The sequence below is a fragment of the Bos indicus x Bos taurus genome, chromosome 2 (genome assembly GCF_003369695.1).
Source record: "Bos indicus x Bos taurus breed Angus x Brahman F1 hybrid chromosome 2, Bos_hybrid_MaternalHap_v2.0, whole genome shotgun sequence".
Taxonomy (NCBI): domain Eukaryota; kingdom Metazoa; phylum Chordata; class Mammalia; order Artiodactyla; family Bovidae; genus Bos; species Bos indicus x Bos taurus.
The window spans coordinates 126,400,091-126,419,824 of record NC_040077.1 but is presented as its reverse complement, the minus strand read 5'-3'; the positions used below and the strand labels follow the sequence as shown (position 1 = coordinate 126,419,824).

The 19,734-nt window shown below is 55.7% G+C and overlaps 2 protein-coding genes and 1 long non-coding RNA gene across 6 annotated transcripts in view; 1 reads left to right on the top strand and 2 right to left on the bottom strand.

Moving 5' to 3' along the window:
* Positions 1-8,660, bottom strand: part of CRYBG2 (crystallin beta-gamma domain containing 2) — a 29,573-nt gene extending 20,913 nt beyond the window's left edge. The window contains exons 1-3 of one of the 4 annotated variants that reach the window (XM_027519681.1): positions 8,464-8,660; positions 6,437-6,506; positions 4,037-4,791 (exon numbers count right to left, since the gene is read on the bottom strand). In XM_027519681.1, the coding sequence (XP_027375482.1) occupies positions 4,037-4,791; positions 6,437-6,506; positions 8,464-8,579 (941 nt within the window). In that variant the 5' untranslated portion in view covers positions 8,580-8,660. Of the gene's footprint in view, positions 1-4,036; positions 6,382-6,436; positions 6,507-8,463 lie in introns of those variants that run through there. The other 3 variants (XM_027519688.1, XM_027519698.1, XM_027519672.1) reach the window with 3 other exon arrangements.
* Positions 8,661-8,864: 204 nt separating this feature from the next.
* LOC113878533 lies at positions 8,865-13,544 on the top strand. Its single transcript, XR_003507018.1, has 2 exons — positions 8,865-8,950; positions 13,329-13,544. It is a non-coding gene; the product is annotated as an uncharacterized LOC113878533 (long non-coding RNA).
* ZNF683 (zinc finger protein 683) lies at positions 10,373-17,848 on the bottom strand. Its single transcript, XM_027519713.1, has 6 exons — positions 17,745-17,848; positions 16,739-16,866; positions 15,890-16,094; positions 13,885-14,573; positions 12,668-12,796; positions 10,373-11,659 (listed from the first exon to the last, which is right to left on the bottom strand). The coding sequence occupies exons 2-6, from the start codon at positions 16,850-16,852 to the stop codon at positions 11,351-11,353; spliced, it is 1,446 nt and encodes a 481-aa protein (XP_027375514.1). The 5' UTR covers positions 16,853-16,866; positions 17,745-17,848; the 3' UTR covers positions 10,373-11,350.
* Between the last annotated feature and the right edge of the window lie 1,886 nt (positions 17,849-19,734).

The following is a 19,734-nucleotide window of genomic DNA, read 5'->3' as shown; positions in this document are numbered from 1 at the left end:
GGCCTGTCTGCAGCTCCCCCTCTGTGTGAGGCAGCCCCCAGACCATCACAGGGGCCCTTAAGGCCGGAAATGGACCCATGCCCCCAACTGCCCTCCCCCTTTCTCCAGTTCCCTCCCTCCTGAGAGGCTGATGGAACCCGGAACTTTGACCCTGTCTTGTGGCCCCAGAAGTGACTCAGGTTTTATGAGGGACAGAGCTGAATGGGGCTGAGGCCCAGGGAAGCCTGACCTGACTCGGGGACCACTGGTGCCTGTGACAGCATGTGGCCTGGTCCAGGATGGGCTCTGAGTGGCCCCAGGAAAGTCTTGTGTATGAGGGAGGCGAGGGGCTGGGAGGGATGCCCAATTCTTTCCCCAGGCCAGAATTCCTGACAGCCACACTCAGACACCTGAGGGTCTGGACTGTAGCCCTTCCCTAAGGCCCACCCCTGTCCTCTGTCTTCACTAAGGAGCTGTTTTTCTTCCAACAGAATCTCTGTCCTCCTGGCTGGTACTAATGATAACAACTACCATTCGCTGAGATTCACCGTCCGTGATGGCACTGACAGGAGCGGGCAAAGACTGGGTTCTAAGTCATGTATTCATTCCTTCACTCATTCATTCACTGTTCATCGTGTTAGGTGATGTGCTAGGTTCTGGTTGCATGCATGTGTGCTCAGTCATTTCAGTCGTGTCCCACTCTTTGTGGGACCCTGTGGACTGCAGCCCACCAGGCTCCTCTGTCTATGGAATTATCCGGGCAAGAGTACTGGAGTGAGTTGCCGTTTCCTCCTCCAGGGGATCTTTCTGACCCAGGGATGAAACCCGCGCCTCTGCATCTCCTGAATTGCAGGTGGATTCTTTACCGTTGAGCCCCTGGGGAAGCCCCAGGTTCTGGTTAGATTCATCCAAAGCCAATTTCTCTTGAAAGTGGTATTCCGGGAGTTCAGGGGTCAAAGAATTAGACATAAAAACAGGAACCACATTCAGAAGGCCTCCATAGGCTTTGGCAAAGCCACAGGAGAGCCTCAGAGGAGGAAGCCTTTGGTAATCGTATCAGATATATCTGTGACCTCCCAATAATCAGAACTCTATGCCTCTCTGAACCCAGCCCCCAGACAACACCCCTGATAGTCATTCTACAAGCATGTGGTCATTTGTTTCTGCCTGCATACCTCTAGGCACAGGGAGGTCGCAATTTAACAGCTGACCTGTCCCATCCCTGAATAGTCATGATGGCTAGAATGTTCTTCACACTATGCAGGAATCTGCCTGCCTATAGATCCCCTGACCCTGTTTTGTCCTTCCTCTGAAGACACACCTCAAAACCCCAGGAGGCCTCTCCTAGGCCAGCAGAAATGCCCATTTCCGGAGCCCTCTCTTCCTCAAGGCCCTGGACCAGCCGGGTCACCTGTGACTTCCAGATCAGCTGTGTGGGGCTGGGAAAGGGAGGGGCTGCAGGGGGTGGGGGGAGTGTGGGAAAGAACCTTGTCTAACTCAACAAGGCCTGCATTCTCCCCGCTTACCTGTGAGTCACCCCCAAACTAGGCCAAACCAGCCCACAGGCCCACAAGCACATGCTGCGTCACACACGGGCACACACCAACACACAGGGCACAGAATCACACAGGCACACACACACACAGACACTTACCCCCGGCATGCACAGTCAGAACCACAGTCAGACACAGGTCCGCAGGGACACAGCAGACACACAGGTCACGCAGACGCAGGAACCCACAGGCACAACGACACATGCACACACATTCACGGCACACACACACTTAGTCAGGTCACAGTCTCCAGCCCTTCTCCCCTTGAACTCAACCCTCACTGGGACAGACACGCACACCCGGATACACACACGTCTTACATATTCGGCCCCGATGGCGTCGTGCCTCCCCCCCCATATTTGCCAGTCCTGGCCCAGGGAACCCTGCCCCAGAAAGGGAGCACAGAGAAGAAATGACACCCCTGGAGCTCCACTTCCTTCCCCTCTGAGCCCTTGCCTCCTGCGAATCTGTCATTATCCACCCGTGCCCAGAATAGTCAGGGAGTGGCAGACGGAGTCCCCCAGCCAAACCTGCTGCTCCTTCCTTTCCCCTTGCCAAGGCCTGCCTCCTTCACCCACCCTCTCTCTCTCTGTCCCCGTCTCCCACCCCCAACCCTTCAGGGTCTGCTTTAGACCCTGCATTAGCTCATCTGTTTTGAACTGACTCTTCTAGGATCATTGTAAGCTTTCTCAAGGTAGAGTTCTGCCTACCATGATGGAAAATTGATGTTGGTTAAAAAGAAAGAAATAGTTGTTCAGTGAAGAGAAAAGAAAAAAAAAAAAGGAGGAAGGTGCATAATCAGGGATTCTTATTCAACCTTCCCCACTGAGCAGGTCTCTGAGCCAGCCTGGGTCGCACACGTCCCTCTTCTTTGTCACAGGATCATTATCCTGACTCCAGACCAGAGGCTTGGGCATCCTTGGTGTTGCCTCCGCTGCCACAGTGCTTCCAAATCTGGGTCCCCGCACAGACGGTAGTAGACTTCATCCCCACGTGGTCACAAAGAAATCACAGGTCACAGAAAGCTCTGTACAGCAACCACGCTCAGCACCTCCCCGCCCCCCCGTCATCTGCACGGGGCCCCTGAGGCCTCCGTGAGAGGCAGGAGAGAGAGGTGCTTGGAACACAGATCCAGGTGTGCATGCTCAGTTGCTTCAGTCGTGTCTGTCTCCTTATGACCCCATAGACTGTAGCCCACCAGTCTCTGCTGTCCATGGGATTTCCAGGCAAGAACCCTAGAGTGGTTGCCATTCCCTTCTCCAGGGGATCTTCCCAACCCAAGGATCGAACCCCAGTCTCCTGCATTGCAGGCAGAGTTTTTTAACCACCGAGCCACTGGGGAAGCCCTAGAACACAGGTTCTTGCCCCTTCACTTTCTGGTTGACTTAGAGCAGGTGATGAAACCTGTCTGAACCTTAGTTTCCCGTCTGTCACTGGGGTGAGAGGGTGGAGAACAGGATTAGTCCTACTTCATGGGGCTGCTATGAGGATTAAATAGAATTACGCTCAGAAAAGGAGCCATAGGTGACAACCACCACCATCATTAGTAGGAGCTTCTCAGAACGCTGTCTGAGGCCTGGTCTGCCCTTCCAAGTGGTTTTAGAGAGGTCTCAAGTTCACCCTGTTGTCAGTGAGTTTTACAGGACCCATCCTCCTTTCTCTGAGCCCACTAGGCAGATTCAGGAGAGTCATTTCAACACAAATTAAAAACTGAGGCTTGAAAAAAAAAAGAAAAACCAAGGCTTAGCAATGTTATGTGGCAGCCTGGATGGGAGGGGAGTCTGGGGAGAATGGATACATGTATATGTATGGCTGAGTCCCTTTGCTGTCCACCTGAAATTATTACAACGTTGTTAATTGGCTATACTGTGATACAAAATAAAAAGGTTAAAAAAAAACCCCAGGGCTTGGGAACCTCAGCGCCTGTTCACCAACACAGGGCCAGGTGGGGTAATTATTGCTGCGACTGAAGCGTTATTAATAAGCATCCGGGCTGTTTTGGTTGCCCCACTCTCTAGAGTTCAAAGTATCTTCCTGTAACCTCCTCCTCCTCCTCCTTCATCTCCAGTGACCAAATCAACTTGACGACTCAAGGCCCAGAGAAGTTAAGCAACTCACCCCAGGACATCCAGCACCGCCTGAGAGTTCTCACCTCAGGCTGAGAAAGTGGTCTCCAGAACAGAACGAGGGGCTGGGGAAGGTGTTGCTGAGGATAAGGTGACCCTCCCCATCCTCTCTGCGACAGGATATCCCCCTCCCCAGGTGGACGGAGGAGGAGAGCAGAACTGGGTCCCCAGAGGTAGCCTGCGGGCATGCACGAGGTTGGGGGGCAGGCAACGGAGGACAGAGATGGGAAGGGGAAGGGATGGCAGAGTCAGCCTATGCCCGGGAGAACCGAATGAATGGTTTAGAGAAGTCCGGAGAGAGATAGAGACCCAGGAAGGGGCAGCCAGGTCAGTTTCCTCCTCCCCCACCGCCCCACGTGGGGGGTGAAATCTACTCACCGTCTGTGCGGGGACCCAGGCGTCCAGCCGGCCCGGAGCTCCTGCTGCTGGACCGTGCTCCCCTGATGTGGTGGGGCTCGGAGCTGGGGTTCCTGAGGCGGGTCAGCTAGGCACCCTGTGATGGGGCGGGGCCCCTGAGGAGGCTCTTGCCAGCCCCTGGATTCCTCAGGGCCGCAGGGGTGGGGAGCTGGTTGGGCCGGTTTGGGCTCTTCAGTCTCCTCCCCAGGTGCTTGCTCACGCCCCTGCAGGCTGACAGTGATGCGGTAGTAGCGGGTCCTCCTGGCAGAGGGACGCTCACGTAGGGTCTGGGCTGGCTCTGGCAGGGTTGGCTCTGGCAGGGCCGGCCCTGAGGTGGTAGGCTCGCCCTTTGCCCCCTCTGCCCTGGGGCAGGACGCTGGGTGGGGCAGCACGTCTTCCAGGTTGCTGGGTGCCTTGGGCCACAGAGGAAACCCCCGGGCTGAGTGTGGGGGTTGCTGGCAGGTGTGGCCCGGAGGTCCTTGTTCCAAACATCCAGGCACCGGCGGTGGGCCTGAGGGACCCCTGGCTCCAGCAGGCTCTCCCGAGGTCACCGCTGGTGCCAGGCTCTCCGGCCCCATAGAGGCATGGTTGGCCAGGTCAGAGGCACTGCCTACAGCAGGCCTCTGGAGGCGCCCCAGAGGCTCCACGGGCCCCACTGAGCTGTGTCGTCGCTTCCAAAGCCAGGAGCCAAGGCTCCCTGCACGAAGGTCCAACTCTGAGTGGCTCTGGGCTTGGGCCTGAGGGAAAGCAGAAGCAGAGACCCAGTGACAGCCTCTCTGGCCTGCCCCCTGGGTACCCCACGACAGCCCTGGCTGCCCTCCTTGGCACCGGAGAAGCTGAGCAGAGCTCTGACACCAAGCGGAGTTGCCCTCCGGAGAGGCTGCCAGGGCCACAAGAGCTGGACAAAGAGGAAGAGCTCTGGAAAGTTCCTTCGGCATTTATCTCACCCCTTCCCACTCTACATACGAGGAAAGGGAAGCTGAGAGATACGCCAACATGACCAAGGTCGCACAGTGAGGGTTCCTGACTCTCAGGCCAACTGCTGGTTTCCCAGGAGTCCACTGGCTTCTGGCCTTTGCTACCAGCTGCCCTGGGGATTAGGGCCTGTGTGGGCATGCCTGCCACAACGCCCCTGGCTTCTGCCCACTCCAGGCTTCCAGAGCCTGCAGCCGCCTCTACAATACCCTCCCAGGCTGAGTGTTCCAAACACACCTGAAGGAGGTATCGGGTGTAGAGATGTTCTTGGGACAAGAGGAAGCCAGGGAAGAGGGTTCCCCTAAAAGTGGGACAACCCTGACTTCTGTCTGCTGTCTTCCCCTGGGGCCCAGCCTAGCTGTCGGGGTGAAGGGAGAGGGTTCAGGACCACAGACCCAAATAGACACTGCCCCCCAAATGCCAGTCTTCAGGGATGGATTTGTGTCCTTGGCAACAGAGGAGCCAAATCTGGGGTCAAATTTCTCCTTAGCAGGGGCCCTTAATCCCAAATACCTTATTTTACGCATCTGTGAAATAGATGCAGCCTCTCACTCCCCAGGGGCTGAAAATCTCAAGAAACAGGAAGGTTGGATGATTATTCTGGGAGTCTGGAGCAAGGCAACCTGGGCTTGATTCTCAGCACTGTTACTTTCTAGCTGAAATATGTCTTGCATGTTAGTTTCCCCATGTGTTAAATGGGCATGATAATAATAGTATCTGCTTCCTGGGAGTGCTGAGAATATTGTATAAGATAATCCATGCAGGGTACCCAGCAGTACTCAGTTAAATGCTAGTAATCACTGATGATGTTCAGGATCACAGAAAGACACATGGCTGCTTGAGCCATCTCTAGAGGAAGCCCTCTGCTCCTCCAGGGGATGGAGGGTGGGGAACCTTCTCTCTATGCAATCCATGGCTCAGGTCCCCACTGAGGATGGGGGAACTGTGGCCAGAAGGTTAAGTCACTGGCCCAGTGTCACCCTTGGGGGCCATGCCAGGAAGTGGGGAAAGGGAGTCAAAGATGGAGAAGGTCAAGTTAAAGGAAGGAGTGTGGAAAATGGGGTCCTGAGAACAGGTACTGCCCCTACATGCCTCCTCCAGGGGCCCAGACATTAGGAAGCTGTTTCCTAAACATCTGGGCCCCATGCTGGATGTCCTACATCTGATACCTTATTACTCACAACAGTCCTAAGAGGCATGATTGTCCCCATTTTCCGGATGGGGAAGCTGAGGTTCAGAAGTGAGGAGTCATATGCCCAGGGTCACACAGTGAATCCCTGGCAGAGAAGGGAGGAGAGAACTGCAGTTGCCTAACTTGTAAGTCAGGGTTCTCAGGGCCGGCCCAGCCCCTCCCAAGAGCTTCTGCTCCCCTCCCCTCCCCTCCCCAACCCTAGGATTCTCTCCTACCTTGAGGCTGACTTTGCTGGTGCTGCCCTGGCCCTGGGCCAGGTCAGGGCAGCTCTGGCCACCCCAGGGCCTGGGAAGGAAGCACAGGGGAGGGAGTGAAGTAGGCTCCTCATCTCCTGCCCCACACTGGACCTGATGGCCCTCGTCTCTAAGGGCCCCCACAGGCAAGATGAGCACCTGAAGTCTTGGGGGGCAGGGGAGGTCTATGCACAGCCTCCTCTCTGCCCCCTCCCCCACTTGTCCACGCCAGCCCCAGAGAAAGAGAGACAGGGCTGGGCCTGGAACAAAATGGGGACTAGGCCTATATCAGGACCAGAATACAGAAAAAGGACAGCACCCTAATAATTCAAAAGCTTGCCATTTGCTGAGGCCCACCCTATGCCAGGTTTAGCACCAGGCATTACACCTCCATAGTCCCCTTTAAGCCTCACAAGAATCCTAAAGTGTAGATGGCAGTGTCCTCAGTTTTCAGATAAGGAAACTGAGGTCCAGATGGTAAAGTCACACAGCTGGTGGAGTTAAGACTCTAGGATGGTCTCACTCCAAAGCCTGGCTGGACATCACCCCTCTAACAGGGGCAAGAAGAGGAAGGGCCTTGGCTGCCAGCTCCGTGCACTCTGCCCGCTACTCCAGGCAATCAGCAGGGGCCAGGGTCCTGTCCCTCCGTGCCAGAGTCCCATTCCCACGGCCAGTGAGAACCAAGTCCAAGTACGCACATGGGAAGTATCATCAGGCTGGCCCCAGGAGCATGCGCAGTCCCTACCCGGCCCTCCCTGTCCCTGACTCACCTGCAACCCTGCCTCCTCTCAGGTGGAGAAAGAAAGGGAGGAACAGTGCCATCTGGGCCTACAGGGCAGGTTCCTGCCAGACGGGGTAAAGGAAGGGGGGTGTGTCTCCCAGGCCGGGCGCTGGCAGGGTGTGGGCACCCCCGGGCACCCAAGCTTTCAGGTTTAGGGTGGCTCGACCCTCCCCTCCCTGCTCTCTTCGGTGTGAGAGAGCAGCACAAACCCCTCCCCTCACCCTGGGCTCAACCATGCCTCCACTCCTCCCAGGGCAGGCCGGAGACAGCTACGTCATAAGATCAGAACTGCACAGACACTCGGTGCCTGTGATCACTCCTGACATTCTTTGCAGACATTGGGCCTGTGAGCTCCTGGGATCCTCTACTCTATCCCCCTCTCGGCCACTCAGCCTGGCAATCCATACAGCCTTTTCCCTGCCTCTTAGACATCAGCTACCAGTGAACTGGCTAAGAGAGGTGTAGCAATTTGTTCAAGGTCACGTGGCCAGTGGCCTCTCAGGTTAGGACAGAACTCTGGCCCCCTTGCTTGAGTTCTGAAATCTCTCAAGGCAACAGAGAAGCCCAGGGCTTCAGGCTGTGGGCCCCGGAGTCAGACTGCAAGAAGTCTGTGTCCCAGCCCCACCAGTTCCAAGCTGTGTGACTGGAGAGGTGACTTCACATCTCTGAACCTCCATTTCCGTATCTGACTCACACAAAATACCTGCCTGGTACAGCTGCTGGGAGGATTAAATGAGATAATCCAGGAAAAGCATCAAGCAAGTGGCAAATAAGTTTATTGTTAATACAATCTAGGATGATGGGGGAAAGCCTCTTCATGTCATGAAAGGGCAAATGCAGTGCAGTCTAAGCCAACTCAGGAACCTGTCATACTCATGACAGAGTGACATGAAGATAGGAGCTAAACTGGCCTGTGATGAGAGAATCAAAGTCCACAGGGGCAGGAGGTGCCACCGTATTTGCCTTTCAATTATCTTCAGAGAGGAAATCAGGAGTTCCCTGGCCACCCGCCAGACTTAGGAAACTGCGAAATTGTTGTAAAGGTTTTAAAAAGTACAGGGACTTTATAAAGTCCACATACCCCAAATCGTAGTACACCCGTTGGTATATTTTAATGCTCCCAGTCACTCAGACAGGCTTACTTGAACATCCACTGCACACTCCAAGACACACATCCACACCCTCGGGCCCAGGGGCGCCCTGTGTGCCCCTGCTCCAAACCCCTCACCTATCCCGGGATCTGGCCTCCTCCGGGGTCCGCTTCCCCTTGCGCTCCCTCCGGACCCCCAGCCCGGCCAGGCGGCGAGCCAGGCGGGCCCCTAGGCCCCCGCGCCGCTCGGCCATGGCGAAGGCAAGGTCCCGGGCACTGACTGCTCCAGGGCCGCGGGGGCCACCCGGATCCCGCTCATTTGCAGAGATACGCCTCCTCCGGCCCGCCCCCCTTGAGTAAACAGCGCCCGGCCCGAAGTCCGTGTGGGCGGGGGAGTGGGACCGATCCACATACTGCCCAAGACCCAGGGCTAGGGGGTGCGTTCTGCAGGGGTGCTCTCCACCCCGGCCTTCCCCTCTCCCCCAGACCTTCCTTCCCCGCACCCCTGCCCCGCTCCCGGGGACGCCGCTGCTGGCCCGGGGCGCGATACGTCTTTAGACCTCCGGAAGCGCCAGGGGACCCACTGGTCAAGGTGCTGGAAGATGTCAAGCTGGGCCTGCACAAGGTGGGCGGGAAAACAGGACTGGGAGGGTAGACCGAGCCCAGGGTCTTTCCCGCGCGCCCCCCCGCGGAGGAGGGGCTAGAATGCAAGGGCGGAGCCAGGGGCGGGAATAGGCGTGGTCTTGGGGGTTGCCTAGCTGAGTGGTTGGCTTGCTGGGCGGGGCCAAACGCTTGATCGAGTGGGTTGGGAACCTAGACCGTGATTATTGGTGGGTACCGACGCCAACCCTGCCCTCACCCTGCTGATGAGAGTGCCCAATGAGAGTACGCTGTCTCTCTGGGTCCTGGAGACCCTAGCGCACAGCGAAAATCTCGTCCAGTACCCTGGTGGGGAAGCCAATCTGAAATCCACAGGTATGCCCCCTGCTGGAAGTTGGCCGGCTATTAATATTATGACCGTAGACTGCCAGGCTCCTCTGTCCATGGAGTTTTCCAGGCAAGAATACTGGAGTGATTTGCCATTCCCTTCTCCAGGGGATCTTCGAACCTGGGTTTCCCACATTGCAGGCAGATTCTTTACCATCTGAGGCACCAGGGAAGCCCAATAATAATTATTTAATAATTAAAAAACTGGCTTAGAACTTAATATTCAAAAAACTAATATCATGGCATCCATGATCTTCATGGCATGATTTCGTGGCAAACAGAAGGGGGAAAAAAATGGAAGCAGTGACAGATTTTCTTTTCTTGGGCTCCAAAATCACTGTTGGGCTTCCCAGATGGCACTAGCGGTAAAGCACCCACCTGTCAATGCAGGAGAAATAAGATCCTTGGGTTGGGAAGATCCCCTGGAGGAGGAAATGGGGACCCATTCCAGTATTCTTGCCTGGAGAATCCCATGGACAGAGGAGCCTGGCGGGCTACAGTCCATAAGGTCACAAAGAGTCGGACACGACTGAAGAGACTTAGCACGCACGCAAAATCGCTGCTGATGGTGACTGCAGTCATGAAATTAAAAGATGCTAGCTCCTTGGAAGGAAAGCTATGACAAACCTAGAAAGTGTATTAAAAAGCAGACACATTACTTTACCAATAAAGGTCTGTATAATCAAAGCTATGGTTTTTCCAGTAGTCATGTAGGATGTGAGAGTTAGACCATAAAGCAGGCTGAGCACCAAAGAATTGACGCTTTTGAATTATAATGCTGGAGAAGACTCTTGAGAGTCCCTTGGACTGGAAAATCAAGTCAGTCAATCCTATAGGAAATTAACCCTGAATATTCACTGGAAGGACTGATGCTGAAGCTGAAACTCCAATACTTTGATCACATGATGTAAAGAGCTGACTCATTGGGGGGAAAACCCCTAATGCTGGGAAAGACAGAGGGCAAGAGGAGAAGGGGATGACAAAGGATGAGATGGTTAGATAGCATCACTGACTTAATGGACATGAACTTGAGCAAACTCCAGGAGATAGTGAAGGATAGAGAAGCTTGGTGTGCTGCAGGCCATGGGGTTGCAAAGTCAGACATGACTTAGCGACTGAACAACAACAAATTATTACTTAATAATAGCTACTGTTGTGATTATAACCTGGACTTCCTATACCCCCAAAGGGCAGTACCCTTTCCCATCTAATGCTACTGCTCTCTCTGGGAGAGGGCACACTTTGCACACTTAAGGGGGTCCTCTGGGACTCCAGGGAGAAAGACCATCAGGAGGGCCCTAGTTCCCAGGCTCTCTCTGCCAGTTCTTCCCTACCTGTAGTCCTTGTAGGGCCTCTACCCCTTCCCCAAGCTTGGTACCCCCTTCGCTCTTTGTCCTCTGGGATAACTGGTCCTTGACAGACAGGGGGACATCTTGCTTCTGGGTCATGAGTGGACCCTGACATCCCTGTGTTCCTGCCTGTCCCACAGGAGGCTCAGATCCTGGCATGTACAGAGGGAGATGACCATGTCCCAGCTGACCATGGCAGGGAGTACCAGCTGAGGGGGCACAGTGGCCTCTAGGAACTGGGAGACAAGGAGGTTGCAGGAAGCAGCAGACAGATATCTGGGCCGGTGCTGGTTCAGAAAAGAGTGCCCTGTGCCTGGCACCACAGCACCACAGTCTGCACCCTGCAGAGACCTGGAAGGCTGGACTGTCCATCAGCTAGCTGAGATAGAGGGCCTGGTCCCAGATAGGTCCCAAACAGAGGGTGGAACTCAAATCCAGCCAGAGGTAGATGGCTGCAGGCACCCCCCAACACACACACACACACACACACACGGTGGGCAGCATAGTCTCTTCCTGGCTGTGTCCCATGACCTGCCAGGTGGAGTGGGACGTGAAGTCTGGCAAATACACTCTGACCTCCCCCTGCACTACTGAAGCTCAGGAGGCCTCAATTCATCGTAGAGAAAATCCTTTCATTGCTCTGCCCTTGTCCCCTCCCTAGGGCAGTCCTGGCCCCATGGCTCAGGCCCTTACTTGCCCTGGGATGCTGAGGACACCTTGACCTTGTCCATGTCCCGGTCCATCTGCCTCTCTGATGGCGCTGCCAGAATATCTAGGGCCCCCTGGTGCCAGCGGGCAAGGTAGGTGAGAGATGCCAGGGGCAGGTGGGTGTGAGCCAGACCGCAGGGCCGTGGGGCGTGCAGACGAAGGTGCAGCTTCAGGTGAACGAGCTGGGTGAAGCGACTTGGGCAGACACTGCACTGGAAAGGCCGGGCCCCCGAGTGCAGGCGCAGGTGGGTCTTCAGGTTGCTGGAGCTGCTGAAGCGCTTGTGACACATCTGATGGGAATGGGCACTGGTATCAGCTCTGCCTGCCTGGGTCACCCAGGATCTCTGCTCCCCACTCCCCATCTTGAAAACAACCCCCCAACACCACCACCTCCCTGTGATGCAGGCTTGGAAGCTTTCCCCCATGATTCCTCCCTGGGACCACAGTATCTGGCACATTGGAGCCAGGCAGACTGGGTTAGTATCCTGGTTCTTCTATTCCCTGCATGACCTTGTACAGGAGACCTCCCCTTTCTGAGCCTTGCACTCTTGATGGCTGACATGAGACTATTAATACGTAATCTTGTAGCCATGGAGGACTGAATGACATAATCACATAGAACCCTTAAGCGTGGGGCTGCAGCTTCTGTGCACGCAGTTAACATTTACTGGGAGCTGCCGCATGCCAGGAGTCGGTCTTATGTGGTCTTCAGGACTGGAAAATCGGGACTAAGCACTACTTCTGTATTAACAGGGAACATGCAGAGGCTTAGAGGAGTGAGGCCAGTAGCCAAAGCTCACACAGCAAATTGGAGGCAGAGCTAAGATTTGAACCCAGGTAGCCTAGACTGTCACCATCATGCTGCTTTCGTTTCTGCCTCTGTAAAACAGGGAAAGAGTTCTGGCCCTTCCGATCTCCCTGGAGACATGGTGAAGCTCGAAGAGGGAGGGAGCTAACACTGAGCTGATGTTATCAGTAGTGTTTATAGACTGCACACACGCTAGCATTAACTCCTCCGACTATGCTGGAAAGTCACCAATGGGTGTCTGCTCCCCAGGACCTCCAGCTTCATTCTTCTCCACCCCCAGACATACATCGCCAGGCCCAGGGAGTGTCCTCCAATAGCACACCCTGGCCCTTCCCTTTCCACCCCACCTCCTCCCCGCAACCTTTGCCTCCTGCCCTAGCTCCATCTGCTCAGGACAGTGAAGGAATGGAGGCCACAGGTGCCATCCCCCAGGGGCCTAGAACTCCTCCCCAGCCTGCAGGAGGACAGGGGAGGGGGTGGAGGGTCTCACCGGGCACTCGTGGGGCCGCTCCCCAGTATGCACCAGGTGGTGCTTCTGCAGGTGGGCGAGCTGGGTGAAGCTCTTCTGGCACAGGGCACACTGGAATGGGCGCTCCCCACTGTGCACACGCAGATGGACCTGAGCCAGGTGTGGGAGAAATGCTGTCAACCGCCCAGAGCCCCCCCGTCAGGGCCAGGGATCCTCTTCAAATCTCTACCCGCATCCCCGCAGGACCCCCTTTCGGCATCAAGGCCTTTCAATCCCCCTGCCTCCGTATCACCTCCCTGAAGGCCAATCTACCATCCCCCAGGCTCCCCTCACGCTCTCTGCTGCCCTGCTGGAGGGAAGATGGAGATGGCCGTGGTCAGCAGGCCAGGTAAGGGGTACCCCACGTGTACCCCCTAGATATATATCTTGTGCAGTGCTTCTCAAAGTGTGGTCCACAGACCAGCAGCATCAGCATCACCTGGGACGGTGTTAGAAAGGCAGACTCTCAGGCCCCACCCGCAGACCAGCTGAACTGAAATCTCTGGGGCTGGGGCTTAGGGCGGGCCGAGGGCTGGGGCCAGCTCTCCAAGTGGTTTGAGGCTCATTAACGTTTAAGAACTCATGCCCTAGAGGATGCAGAAGGTCTGTTCTCCAACAACCAGTAAATTTTCCTCTATTTCAGCAGGTGTCAACTTGCCCCTAACGTCAGAGCTTGGCTGATACAGAGATATGTCCATGGTCGCCCCCTGCTGGACGATGCCTATAATGACGCCTACAGCACACTGCTGTTGTGGATCCCAGTTGAAAAAGGCTGGTTGTCAGGTCTAGATTCACTAAAATTCACCTGTTCCCGGACCTGACCTTTAAATAAATAAACAAGAGGAGGATTACCAGGGAATCAGAGAGGATGACTCTTAAAGAAAGGGCTTTGCCCTACATATTGAGAGACTCAGATGGAGACCTGGCTGCACCCTTAAATCAAGGTAACCTTGGGAACGTCTTTCCTCGGATTCTCTATTTTTAGCTGAAATGAGATGATCTCATGGACAGTCTTTGGTGTGGAGAGGACTCCACTCTACAGATACGAAACTGCAGGGCCAAATGAAGCAGCCAAGGTCACAGACCCTAGAGGCTGCACTGGAGTTCCCTCTGCCCCAGGTCCTTGATTCTTGAAGCAGGATGGGAAAGGGTCATCGAAGGATGCCCAGTGGGAACCTTGGGGGCCCGGAGGCAGATACCTTGAGGTTGGAGAGCTGCCCGAAGCTCTTACTGCACACGTTGCACTCGTACAGGATTTTGCCATTCTCTTTCTTCAGCGGGTAAGGCAGTGCTGCAGAGCCAGCCTGGGAGCCCAGTGGGGCCCGCTTTCCTGCAGCCGCCCTGCCAGCCCGCTCTGGCCCCATGGAGTAGGTCCTGGCAGCGGCAGGGCCCGGATTCTGGCTCTGGGAGGGTTGGGTTTGGCCGGAGTCTTGACAGGCCCCTGGGTAGGAGTGCAGGGTCTCCTCCCAGGTGCTGGGGTGCTCGGACTCATTGACATTAATCAGCAAGCTGGGCACAGCCTTGGTGGCATAGGGGGTGTCTTGGGGCAGCTTGAAGCGGGGGGCACACGGCACTGAAGGTAGGCTCCCATATGTGACCAGGTAAGGAGCGGGCAGGAAAAATGGGTAGGCAGGATAGAATGGGCAGAAGTGGGAGGAGAGTTCTTTGGAGTTGGGTGGGGTTGGGGGGCAGGAGCAGAAAGCCAAGGGACTCTTCTTATTTTGCCAAGAATTTGGGGAAGAGCTGTTGGGAGGAGAGAAGGATGGGCAGGGGGCCCCCTCGCCAGCTCTTTCTGTCTGGCTTCCCATCTTGTCCCTGCTCAGAGGACACTTGGCTGGGAGTTTCTCGTCACTGAAGAAGCCGGCAGGCAGCCTTGGTGGCAGGTGCCCTGAGCAGAAAAAGGAAGATGGTGAGGGCCACCCAGCCTGGAGTCAAGGTCAGCTCTGCACCTAACCTTCCCGGCTCCGAGCTGGGAGAGGACTCTAGCCTGCATGGCAGCTCCTTTCTCTGGGCTTTCCTGGTCTGCCATCACCCTTGCCGATAAAAAGGCTGGCATTTGTGCAGTGTGTAACCATTTCAGGGAGCAAAAAGGATTCAAGAAGCCTGTTAGACATGTAGGTAGAGAAGTCGGAAGCCAGTTGGATGAATTGGTTTAGAGATTAAAGGAGTAGCCTGAGCTGGAGACAGAAATTTGGGTGCCACGGGCCCAAATGAGATCACATAAAGGATGGCCCTAGATCTGCTGTATCCAGAATGGTAGCCATCGTACACCTTTAAGTACCCCCCAAAAAAAATCAGCTCCTCACTTCTACTAGCCACATTTAAAAGGCTCAGGTGTCAGATAGCACAATTGTAGAACCTTTCTAGTATCGCAGGAAGTTTCAACAAACTGCTAAAGAGAACAGAAGAGGAGAGGGGAAGGATAGGAGAGGAGAGAAGGAGGAGAAGGGATGAGGCGAGGGACAAGAAGGTAGCCCTGGACTGAATTCTGGAGCGTGGGAAGACTCAGGAAGGGAAGTCAAGGAGAGATCACAAGGGAGAGTGAGGTGCAACAGCCAGTGAGGTAGGAGTTCAACGAGGAGTGATGTCAAGTAAAATACTAAATGTGTGTCGATATTCAAAAGTAGCTTGTCTGCTTGAATCCTCACTGATTCACTTAACCAACTTTACTGGGCTGCTTTACTCCATGCTGGACACAGCAGCATGGTCCCTGCCCTCCAGGTTGAGTTGCATAAGGAAACGGTGTACTGTAAGCAATAATCACAGAGGTGTAGTGAGATGGTCCTTTTGTGAAAGCAGAAACTGGCTTCTGTGGTGTACTCGAGGTCATAGAGCTAGAAGGGGCAGAACCAAGACTCCACCCCCCGACTCCCTGCCTCCCAAGCAAGCTTCCTGCCTTATAACACAGGCCCCTCTAGCTCAAGTGTTCTAGGCAGAGCACCCACCCGCAACGCCCGGGACTTTGGCTACACCTCCACCAGATCCCACACCCATGCCTGAGAAAAACCACTGCTCAGATGTCACCATCTGAGCGTTCCACACGTGCCCATGCCAGAGCTCCGGATCAAAATGTGGAAGTAGCATAAACTTGAGGCTCCGTCCTCAGCAGTGACACTGGGCTGCTCCGTCTCTCCTCCTCAAACCTAACTATACCTGCCCCCACGTCCCACCTCCACCGGGTGCGCCCCTTGCCCCCGGGCTTACGTGCGCTCAAAGCATCCTCTCTGAGACCCCGCGGGGCTGTTGCCAGGGTTGCCGACTGCAGGGCACACAGGTATAGGTCCAGGCCCTGGGGGCAGGCCAGCAGGGCAGACTTGGCCGGTGCCAGTGGCCATGGGCACAGCCAGCTGGCCCAGGACTGGCCATGAGGATCCAGTGTGTCTGGATGTGGCTTGAAGGCTGGGAAGACCTGGGAGGCAGAGGGAAGGGGCTTGGAGGGTAGGGACTGGGAGTCCCCTGAGATGGCCCCACCCCTAGATTCATTTTCAAAGGGGAAGGAGAAGCTAAGACCCGCCCCCGACATGCACACATACTCAACTCTGCCATGTCCATCAGTCAGAGGGCTTCCCCTTCCCTCATCCACATTTCCTTTCCAAGGGGCTTACACGTCCACCCCCAGGGCTGCCCTCCCCCTGCCCCAGAACCCCCCACCCTGCCCTGTTCTTCCCTCCTACCCATCCTTTCTCACCACCCTCATCCCACTCTGTCTCAGACTATCTACCGTGTTCTCAATGGATCCGAGGTGAACTTAAGAGAAAAACCCCTCATGGAAGACTGTGCACCCCACAGGAGGGTCCTGAGCCTCTTCCAAGGCCCAGGCCCCTGTGACACTCAGCTCTGCATGTCCCAGTCTGGCCCTGGGGCATGGGAGAGGGTCTCTGGCACCTCCAAGGGCGCTTTCCTGTGAGGTGCTAGGGTAGAGGTGCTCAGGACCAGGAGAATCCAGGCCCCTTCAGATTTCCACACCAGCACCCCCCCAACCCAGTTCTTCCTAACCTCCCCTCCTTCCAGAAGCATCCTGGGCTCGGAGATAGGACCGGGACCTCACATTACCTGGCCATCTTGGCAGAGTTGGGAGTCCAAGTTGGGGGACAGAGAATCCCCTGTGCTCCCTGGGGGCTTGGTCTTGTGGCAACAACCCAGCTCTGGAGCGGGCTCCCCCTTCATGCCCCTGCCACCTCCTGGGAAGATAGGTCAGTCACAGGTGAGCAGTGAAGGTCCTCCAAACAGGAGCCTGACTTCCAGGGCCGGCTCTCCCAGGAAATCACTGTGTGACCTTGAGCCAGTCACTGCCTCTCCTGGCCTCAGTTTATCTATCTGCAAAATGGGAGGGTTGGACTGGCTGACATGAAAGGACCCTCTCGGTGCCGACATTTAGAAGCCAACCACACCCTCAAGCAGGGGCAAAAAGAGGAGTGAATGGAGACTTGCCAGTCAGAGGCAGAGGGTAGAACTGGCCTGACCCCCACCCCGGGGAAGACAGGAGCGAGAGAAGTCCTCATGGAGATACTTCAAGTGAGCTTAAGATCTGAGGAAATATTCCAGATGTCCTCGGGGCCACAGGGAATTGAGAGGCTGCTCTCTTCCATGCTGGGAGGGGCTCATGTCTCCACGACTCTATCAACCACAAGCTCCCCACCTACATCCTAGCTCACCTACCAGCTTTGGGGGTCAGCTGAGGAAGCCCCAGTGTCCTGCCACTCAGACTGCCCAGGCTCAGCTTCCTCATCTGGGCTGGTCTGAGCAAGTGGGCACAGGGTCCCCCGGTCCTGACTAGCCTGACAGGAAGCTGCTCGGTGACAGCTGTCTGCTCAGTTAGCACCTCCCTTCTCTGCCAATCACTTCACTGAGGGTCGCACAGCCCCAAGGCTCCCCTCCTTCTCCTCCCTTCCCCCTCTTCCCTCCGTAACCCTGGTGCCCCTCAGAGCCTGGCACCCTTGCATGGCTGTCTCATTCCTCTGAAACCCGGTTTCTTCTCCCTCTCCCCTGACTCCTCCCCACCGCGCCCCAGGTCTCCAAACACCCCAGGAGGAGGCGCGGTCCATGCGGGGCTCTTCACCTGCCTCTGCAGAAGTCCTCTCTGGCTGGGGAAGGAAGCCGCTGGGCAGGCGGGCAGCCAGCCTCTGCCTGTGTCTAAGGCCCCGGTGGGTGTGAGAGGTGACAGGAAAGCGCTACATTTGAAGTTGCCACAAATAGGAAGAGGGGGGCTGGCAGGCAGGCAGGGGGCCCTCTGGGACCTGAGACACGGGCGAGCCGCCCACCAGCCTTTACCTACCTGAGACCACGCTGCAGGAGTTTGGGGCCACAGGAAACTGGGGCTACCGGAATTTCAGTGTGGGGGATGATGGAGTGTGGGGGATGATGGCTCTTCCATCCCCCACCCCCCATGATGATGGGGGCAGATAGAAGAGCCTTAGCTGTGGCTCTCAGGGAACCCCAAGGGCTCAGCAGGAGGGGGACAGAGCAGGGCTCAAAGGCTGGAGCTGGGGTCCTTTGGGGAAGGGGACCCAGCTGAGACAGGGACGGGCGGTTGGCAGGGAAGACAGCAATGGCAGTGGCAGGGACAGGAACAGGCAGAGACAAAAGCAGGCAGCGTAGGAGGAAACAGAGCAGCAGGGGGGTGAGCAGGAATCTGATCTTGCACAGCAAAGGCCCTGGAGGTAGCAAGTACATCTTCCTCCTCCTTATCCCGCCTCTGATTTCTCTGTCCTGGGAACATTTTCTCCAATTTAGATAGAATGCTGAGGCCCCCACTGGGTGAGAGATAAGTCAGAGACATGGCACAATGCCTATGAAGCATGACTAGATATCGAAAAGGGAGGCCCCTTAGGCCAGAAACAGCTTTTCCAGCTGAGCAACTTCATCACTGCCAAGAGCTGAAAAGGATTCGTCTCCCCCGCCCTCACACAAATTCTGCCCCTGGTTGGTGTATCCACAGTGCCTGGCCCAGTGCAGCAGCCCAAGCCTCAGGCGCCATCCGGCCATGCCACCAGCTGTCATGGAAGGCACAGGGACGCCTCGAACTCTCCATGTGAGCAAGGGGACCTATTATTCTGCCAGCTTGGCCCCTGGCCGGTACTCATTTGCACTATGGCCCCCACCACTTCCTGTCACCATCGTTTACCTGCATAACTGACCCCTACATGTCTGTATCTCAAGGACAGGGACCACTCTCTACTTATTCTCATTTCCCATGTAGACATTTCCCAGGTGTTTTGGATGCCCAGCATCTGGAACTTTCTCTCACTAGAGGCTGGAAGGAGGCAGAAGGCACATTCTACTATAAAAGCCGGAAAGGCAACAGGCTGAATTTCGACCTCCCCACCCAAACACATGCTGCAGGCACGTGCCATGGACCAGACTGACCACATGGACCCATCCAGACTGTGATCAGAAGCCGGTGGTCTGGAGGTGGCAGGTTGACGGAGCCCACTCTGTGGATGGTGCTATGTCAGCTTCCAAGAGAGCAGATTTTCAAAGAAAGGGGTTCAGGCAGGTCACACAGTCCTCTCTGGGCTGTCCAGCCTCTCTTGATCCAGCCTGTTCTCCAAGCCTGGCTCTGTAGCCTTCCCAGAACTTCTCTGCGCTCCTCCAGCATCTTTTAAGGGAATTTCTTCTCTGCCTCTATTGTTGTTTCTTTGCTGAACTGTGGAAACCTGGGCCCTCGGCAGTGAAAGCACAGAGTCCTAACCACTGGACCACCAAGGGACTTCTTCCTCTCCTTAAATCCTCCAGAAATGGTTTCTGTAGTGTACAACCATGAATTCTGCACTCTACGTGCCCAGAATAGATGAAGCGTCAGGCTCAGGTTGGACTATCTCGAGGATTAGAGTAACGAGCTGCCTTTACAGACAGCTTACTGTACGCCTGGCGCTGTGCTTGTCGTTGTCGCTAAGTTGTGCCTGACTCTCTGCGACCCCATGGGCTGCAACATACCAGGCTTCCCTGCCCTTCACCGTCTCCCAGAGTTGGCTCAAACTCATGTTCAATGAGTCAGTGACGTTATCTAACCATCTCATCCTCTGCTGCCCCCTTCTCTTCTGGCCCTC

Excerpts from the sequence above, each read along its gene's own strand:
- ZNF683 (XM_027519713.1), bottom strand. The coding sequence starts at position 16,852 with ATGAAGGGGGAGCCCGCTCCAGAGCTGGGTTGTTGCCACAAGACCAAG. Across the intron at positions 16,095-16,738 it reads AACTCTGCCAAGATGGCCAG|GTCTTCCCAGCCTTCAAGCC; the intron begins GTAATGTGAGGT and ends TCTGCCTCCCAG. Across the intron at positions 11,660-12,667 it reads AGCGGCCCCACGAGTGCCCG|ATGTGTCACAAGCGCTTCAG; the intron begins GTGAGACCCTCC and ends CATTCCCATCAG.